This window comes from Crocodylus porosus, unplaced genomic scaffold (assembly GCF_001723895.1).
Source record: "Crocodylus porosus isolate Cpor-Errol unplaced genomic scaffold, CroPor_comp1, whole genome shotgun sequence".
Taxonomy (NCBI): Eukaryota; Metazoa; Chordata; order Crocodylia; family Crocodylidae; genus Crocodylus; species Crocodylus porosus.
In genome coordinates this window covers 16,603,575-16,610,880 of record NW_017728921.1, presented here as the reverse complement: position 1 = coordinate 16,610,880, position 7,306 = coordinate 16,603,575, and the positions used below count along the sequence as shown (strand labels likewise).

At 41.1% G+C, this 7,306-nt stretch overlaps 1 protein-coding gene across 8 annotated transcripts in view; it reads right to left on the bottom strand.

Annotated features, from left to right (window-relative positions):
• CABIN1 (calcineurin binding protein 1) overlaps positions 1-7,306 on the bottom strand; it is a 202,353-nt gene that overhangs the window by 34,275 nt on the left and 160,772 nt on the right. For all 8 annotated transcript variants that reach the window (XM_019539123.1, XM_019539126.1, XM_019539124.1 and 5 more), the window contains exons 32-33: positions 6,402-7,043; positions 5,498-5,572 (exon numbers count right to left, since the gene is read on the bottom strand). In XM_019539123.1, the coding sequence (XP_019394668.1) occupies positions 5,498-5,572; positions 6,402-7,043 (717 nt within the window). The remainder of the gene's footprint in view (positions 1-5,497; positions 5,573-6,401; positions 7,044-7,306) is intronic.

Below are 7,306 nucleotides of genomic sequence, written 5' to 3'. Positions count from 1 at the left end.
ACCCACATGCATTCACCCACTCTGCCCCTTCCCTCCCCACCCCCCAGGATCCACTGCAAAAGAGGCTCCAGTATCGACTGATTAGTAACCACTGCTCTAGGAGCTAGACACAGTCAGTCAAGCACAGCAAGCTTGCATTTTGCACCTTCACCTCCCTCTAACCGTCTCCGGGGGGAAGGGGGGGGGGAGGAGAAGAAAAAGAAAAAAAAAAAATCTTTCTAGATGAGCTTTTCTGTTCAGAGCTGTATCTGACTTGTTTAAGAAAGGAAAAAAAAACTAGCTGTTCACCTCCACATCTGTCAAGAAGATCTCAGAGAATTTCTACAACCAAAATGAAAGTGTCCAAATATTAGTGTTAAAATAAATCCTGAAAAAGATTTAAAGAAGCCTCACTATAAAACTCAAGCTGCTCTTCAAGCACTGACTTATTTTCTGGTTGTGCTTGAAGAGACATGAAAAACACCAAAGACCTTGAAAACAGTGTAGCCAAATATCTTGGATGAAAACTTCCCTGAATGGGCTGAAAAAAATAAAATAAAATAAAATAAAAAATAAAGTAAAAAAGTAAGAGCTATTAGTTGGACATGACATTCATTCAGTCACTAATTTTAGTAGCCTATAAAAGTCTGTGCAAAATATGCACCTTGACAGCATAAATTTTACAGTTCCAATAGCCAATCTGTGGCAGTGAAAGAAAATCCCTCAGATCCCACAAGTCCATTTTTCCATGCTGCTGCTGCTTTAGTGACACCATTTGTGTACAGAAGGTAAATATTTGCAGGTTTTAGATATAGCAGAATTCAGTCTGTGGAAACCAGAGAGATACTCCCAAGAGTGAATACTGTAGTGCCTACATATAAAATTCATAGTTTGTTCTAGCAGCAACACACTGGCTCCATGCTACTTAAGATCACATCTCAAGCACATAACAAATCAGACTGAGGCTAAATCGTCTCTCTAGTTTGTATTTCCTGCTTCCTGAAAGGAACTTCCTACAACAGGAACAAAATGCACACTGTAAATTAGGAGACAAAAAAAGTCTTATTGCAAATGATTTATTAGATGAAGCTGTTCTGTTCTGGCATAACTCGGTACCAAATTACTATAGTACACTCGAGACTAGTTTGTTTGTAACGTTTTCCTGTCTTATTTTTTCACTGCATGTCTGAATGATCAATGACTTGGTTAGAGGACTTGAGAAAGGAACTGCACTCCAGGAATCTTCAAAAATTTTGAGCACGAAAACTTAACAGATACAGACAAATTTCAGAGTAGCATCTGAAGATTGATATGGTCCTATTGGTCAGACTGACCTTATCACAGAATCAGAACTCTACCCATAAGTCCTCTAGCATGAACTGTAAGAAGTTCGCTACTTGGCACATTATTTTTACACCCAATTCCCAAATGCAAGTTTATGACTATTCAGTTATTGGCTGTTTTACAAGGAAAGTAAAACGACATAAACTTGACTTCTCCATCCACACGAGTTATAAAAAGACAGTACTATATGAGACCAGAAGAAAGAGTATAATGTTTCTTGCTTAATCTTTATTTAAATTTCAAACAGGAAAATGCCACTGAGCCCATCATACAGCTACTCCGGTGAGAAAGGTCCTTCGGACAAAATAACTCCCGTTCTTCTTCCCATTTTCACCCACTCAATAAAAAAAATAAATAAATCAGCTAGTTCTGAAGAGCTTTGCAAACTGATGCTTCAACGAAGCAGTATTAGAAAATACGAAGATAATACAGAGAACCCAACACAGAGCATCTTGAAATTATATGGGAAGGACAACATTTAAAACATACTGGATTATCTGTCTCTAGTGTTCTCATCTATGCTCACATTTCTGGGAGAAAAAGAAAAAAAGATTACATTTTATCTTGTTACTCTATAAACTGTTTTTAAAAGTCAATAGTCCCAAAAATGAAAATTGCTGTCAAGATTCCACACCTGTGGAAGTATGTTTTAGCAAAATAGGAAGATTTCCTTGATAGTATGATGGAGTAAGGGCTTCATCAGCCAACAAATTCCAAAAAAAATTAAATTTGTTTTTTGTGAAGCCAACTAAACTAGGCCTTGAAAACTATTTTTCTTTACATTATCATAGATTCATAGATGTTAGGGTCGGAAGGGACCTCAATAGATCATTGAGTCCAACCCCCTGCCCTGGACAGGAAAGAGTGCTGGGTTCAGATGACCCCAGCCAGATGCCCATCCAACCTCCTCTTGAAGACCCCCAGGGTAGGGGAGAGCACCACCTCCCTTGGGAGCCCATTCCAGACCTTGGCCACTCTAATTGTGAGAAGTTCCTCTTAATGTCCAGTCTAAATCTGTTCTCTGCTAGCTTATGGCCATTATTTCTTGTGACCCCCTGGGGCACCTTGGCAAGCAGAGCCTCATCAATTCCCTTCTGCATCCCCATGATGAATTTATAGGCAGCCACAAAGTTGCTTCTTAACCTTCTCTTGTGGAGGCTGAAGAGGTCTAGGTGTCCTAGTCTCTCCTTGTAGGGCTTGGTCTGAATCATATGAGTGGCCCTTCTCTGGACCCTCTCCAGGTTATCCACATCCCTCCTGAAGTGTGGCATCCAAAACGGGACACACTTTTCCAACTGTGGTCTGACCAGAGCCTGATAGAGGGGAAGTATCACCTCCTTGGTTCTGTTTGTCATGCATCTGCTGCTGCATGATAAAAAGTGTAGTTAACTTTTCTGATGACTTTTTGTCACACTGACGACTCATGTTCATCTTGGAGTCCACTAGGATTCCGAGATCCCTTTCATTTAACACATCAGCCTCAGAAGTGTGCTGAAACAACCCAAGAGACTATTGTAGTAATACCAATGTAAAGCAAAAGGGGGCGGATCTACAGCAAGACAAGAAAGATGATCCCTATTAACAAGTACTCCTGTAATTCTAATGCCTGAGTGTTTAGATTTCTAATCTAATGTATAACACTCCATACCAAATTAATTATTATCATCATCAACAGAAAAAGAAGCCAGGCTTGGCAGCACAGCTCCACGCCCGGGGCAGCACCAACTCCTGCTGTGCTGATTTTTGGATATGATCAGCTGCTGCGACAACAATTGCTTTTGTGCCCCCACCTCCACAAAGGTGGCTATATAAAGGTAATGGGGTGAGGGGAAAAGGGCACTGCTGTTCCAATGGTCCCACCTCAGTTACTCTCATGGTTTCAACATCCTCAGGCAAGCAGACTATAAAAACGCAACACACTCCTCTCTTCTGACCTCTATGGGTAACAAAGTGCTAATTCTAAAAGCAAATCTGTAGTTGCCCAGCCTAAAGCTAAAAAGCTGCTTGAATTATATGAAAAGTCTAGCATAAGGGGCGACGTGTAGGGGGTGCACTCCCTGAGCACAGCGGTGCACCCTCTACAAAAAGGCACCGGCAGGCAGTCACAAATCCCTGGTCAGTGCTTGCCAGCACCCACCACTGACAGCTCTGGCAGTATCTGCGGGAGGTCTGTGCTTACTGCCGCCAAGCTCCTGTCACTGCCACCGCACTCCCACAGCCGTGCCCCCCCAGCCACCAGGGGCACGTGTAGTTCATACCTAGTATCAAGGATAGCAAAATATTTCTTTTGAAGAGAGAGTTACTGACAGATCCAAATAATCTGCAAAAGTATGGCATAAAGCTTTGTGTCTTCACAGTACACGTTCATTCATTAGAAAGGCCCTTTATTCATTCCCACTGGAGTAGCTTTGTGGTCTTCAAGACAGAATGTAGTATGAATGTTTTTAGTAAAAAAACCCCCATCTATATTTAATACAGTTAAATAAAAGGACAGATTATGTCTACGCCAAAAGCAAAAAGAAACGGCGATGCCAGTGGACTAAGGGAAATCAGCAAGAGGAATCTCAAAACCGCTTAGAATAGGGAAATTTATCTTCACTGCATCTTATACCAGGTGTGTAGATAGAATGGGCCAAGTCTGGAAGAAGCAATAGCAGATGAATTCACAACAGACCTCTGTGGGCTAAAAATCAGTGTGTTAAATGAAAATAAGCCAACTGGAAAACGGGGGTGATAACTACTCTAACTTGTACTAATTAGATACTCAATGAATATGCAAAATCAGGGCAATCAGCTGCTACAGGAGACAGAAGGTAAGACCTGTAGGAGGGAAAAGCAATTAAAGGAGGATGCAAGAGAATGCCCCTCCAGCCTATTTATCTTTTCATTTAGTAGTTTTATCTGCTAGAACCACCTTGATGTGTTATACTCATTTACCAATTTGGGATGAAGTAAAGATACATGATTTTACCACTTTCACCCATTTTTCAACACTTTGATTTACCTGTCCTTCATACTGAAGTTATACTGAACCCAGTTCAATCTTCTTGCACAGGTCTACATTTCTGGCACAGGAAATCTTAAGCAGAGGCACTTTTTGTATCTAGCTTTAGAATTTTTGCAATTGTTTCTTATGTTGTAAAATGGTAAAATGTAACAAAATTTCTACTTCAAACAGATTTTATTTTAAATAGATTTTGAGGACTAGCAATCTATAATATAAAGGCTAGCTTGCATTATAAAGTAATGCATAAATCAGCTGAGTAACATTAAACAATTGGCTAAACACTCAAACTTTCCCAAATGTATTACTTTTTAGACTGACTCCGAGTCACTGTTTTTACTCTTAAGCCTTGTGTGCTGGTGCAAGAAGCTTGGGGAAACTAAGCCATTGTTGCCAGAAACCCACAATCCTGTGCTTCTACTAGCTCCATAGTTTGCCAGCAACATGAATCACCATAAGTCAAACCTATCGACACATCTTTTTTGTTTTTGGCATTAGCTCAGCTCTCTCAAAGGATAAGCAAATAACAATTCTACTTCAAATTCCAGTTGAGTATAGTGGTCACCCAAAAACCATAGAGTTCCTGGGAGACTATGTGAAATGCGACCTTTACATGTAACAAAAAATTCAGATCTGTTGTTTCTCATCCAAAGGGCTCAGAAAATTGAGAGCGTGTGCAAGAGCTCTCTCTTGGTAGATGATGCACTCAGGTTTCCACTACTGTATCTGTATAGCTACCTACATCTCTGTATCTTAAGCCAGCTCACCTCAGTTAAGCAACAAATTACAAGTTATTACTTGTAATCCTGCAATAGCCTTTGGAGTAATGAATATGATGAAAACTGGCAGAGAAAGGGGACTGCAAGTGTTTAAATTGCAGAAAGTGCACACAAGAAGGAAAAAACAAGGAAGTGTGACAGGGCTAAGAAACAAAAATAGGAACTGAATTCTTCTTAGCAACCAAATACTTATCAGAACATTTGAAGAGTAAAGCACTCCTTCCTCCCTCATCTCTCATTAAACCTATTCTACAGAAATTATGCTAACAGATCCTCCTAATTTCTACAATCACTCCTACTGGCCATAACAGACTTCACTGCTATGATCAGACCATGAGATAAAAAAAGGTATTGCTACTGTTAGAAAGAGAAGAAATGGTTCAGAACTTACCTGTTTCTGTGCTGAGGTTCCCATATGCACCTGACAGAACTTGACTGCCTGTTCAAGGGCTGCTTCTTCATCCACCTAAATAAAGCAAATGCAATTAATGAAGCCATGAGTACTCTCAGTGATCACAGTTTCAAAGCAAAGCAGACTAAACTAAACAGTAGCAAAAGTACATCAATCCAGAATAAGAGTCCCCACATACTGAGTAAGTATGAATACCTGAGTGCAGAAGTTCCCACCAATTTCAACAGCTTAGAACAGGCCCCTTGAGTTCCAGTATATGCGGATCTGACTTTCTTTGGTCCTAAATAACGCCCCTGTCCAGGACAAGTGCCCAGATAGGAAATGCAGACTTGCTCAGAAAGAGTTTGGTGGACCATGAGGCCCTTTCACATGTATGCAGCTCTTCTGATGTTTTGTCAGACATGGCATTCATTGTTATTCATTGCTTTAGTTTGTTATAATCAAGATAGGAGTGCTGCTGTTTATTAATCTGGCACCAGTATAAGAAGTAATTGCTATGCTAACACTGCCACTCTTGAAACTGCAAAGCAGATGCCCCTGCATTCCACGTGTCAGCTATCACTGAATCCCACCAGCCAGGAAAGAAGTCAGAAAAAGTTTGTATCGTACATTCTTTGCCAAGGCCATAAACTACATCTGTTAAAAGAATGTGCCTAAGTGAACAGTGGAGAGAGGATGATGCAGCATCAAAAATTAAGACCTTTAAAGTAAGGAATATATGGCCCTAATATTAAATTATATATTTTGATTAATAATCACTTTATGTCATCTGAGTCGTGCAATGGTAATGGTAGTACTCTCTTAGGATTTTGCACAAAGAACTTCCCCATCTGAGGTCAGAGGTCACAATGAAAAAGTAGAATCTGAGAGTAAAATCACTTACCTGTTTAATCAGCATATATGTTTCAGACATGATCTTCTCAATTCTCCCCAGGTCATAGGCCATAACCTTTTGACCTTGCTGCCATACCCGGTAGGCATCAAGCAAGAGGGTTTTCCCAGATTCTACATCCTCTAGTAACTTCCTCTTCCTATTTGATCTCTGAACAGCCTCCTCTGTTGGTGGTGTCTGGATTGTTCCTTTAGCTACTTGTTGCTGCTGCTTTGAGCTGATGCTTAAGTCTTCCAGGGAGAGTTCTGCAGTCCGGCTTTCAGGTGTTTTATCCTTTAAGTTCCTGCTAGACTGAACACGGTCTGACTCAGTGCGTTTACAGGAAGAATCAATTTTCTCAGGGTCAGTGGAATAGCTGTCAAGATCCATGGGCTCAACTGAGCCAGGCCTAGGAACCTCTTTTATTTCTTTGTTATTCTTATCCTCTTGTTCCAATGTGTCCATAGCACTGGGAGTTTGTCCCTGGGTCACTTCTTTCACTCCATTCTCAGTAACATGTCCTGCTCCATCAGAAAGAACTGGCTTTTTGGGAAGGACCTCCTTCCCCTCTTCAGCACTAGCTTTGTTGGAGACGTCTGTTGTCATCCTTCCAACTACAAGGCTACAAGATTTGGAACCCTGATCTTCCGAAACCTGTAAGCGTGCATGGGGGAAAACCCATTTTACTTTCTGCTGAAATCAGAAGTTTCATAGTAGCTAGAGTCGGAAGGTCATCTAGTCCAACCCCCTGCCTTGGCAGGAAAGAGCACCGGGCTCAGATGACCCTGGCAAGGTGCTCATCTAACTTCCTTTTAAAAACCCCTAGGCTAGGAGCCTGCACCACTTCCCCTGGAAGCCGGTTCCAGGCCCTAGCCGCCCTGACTGTGAAGTAGCGCCTCCTAATATCTAATCTAAAC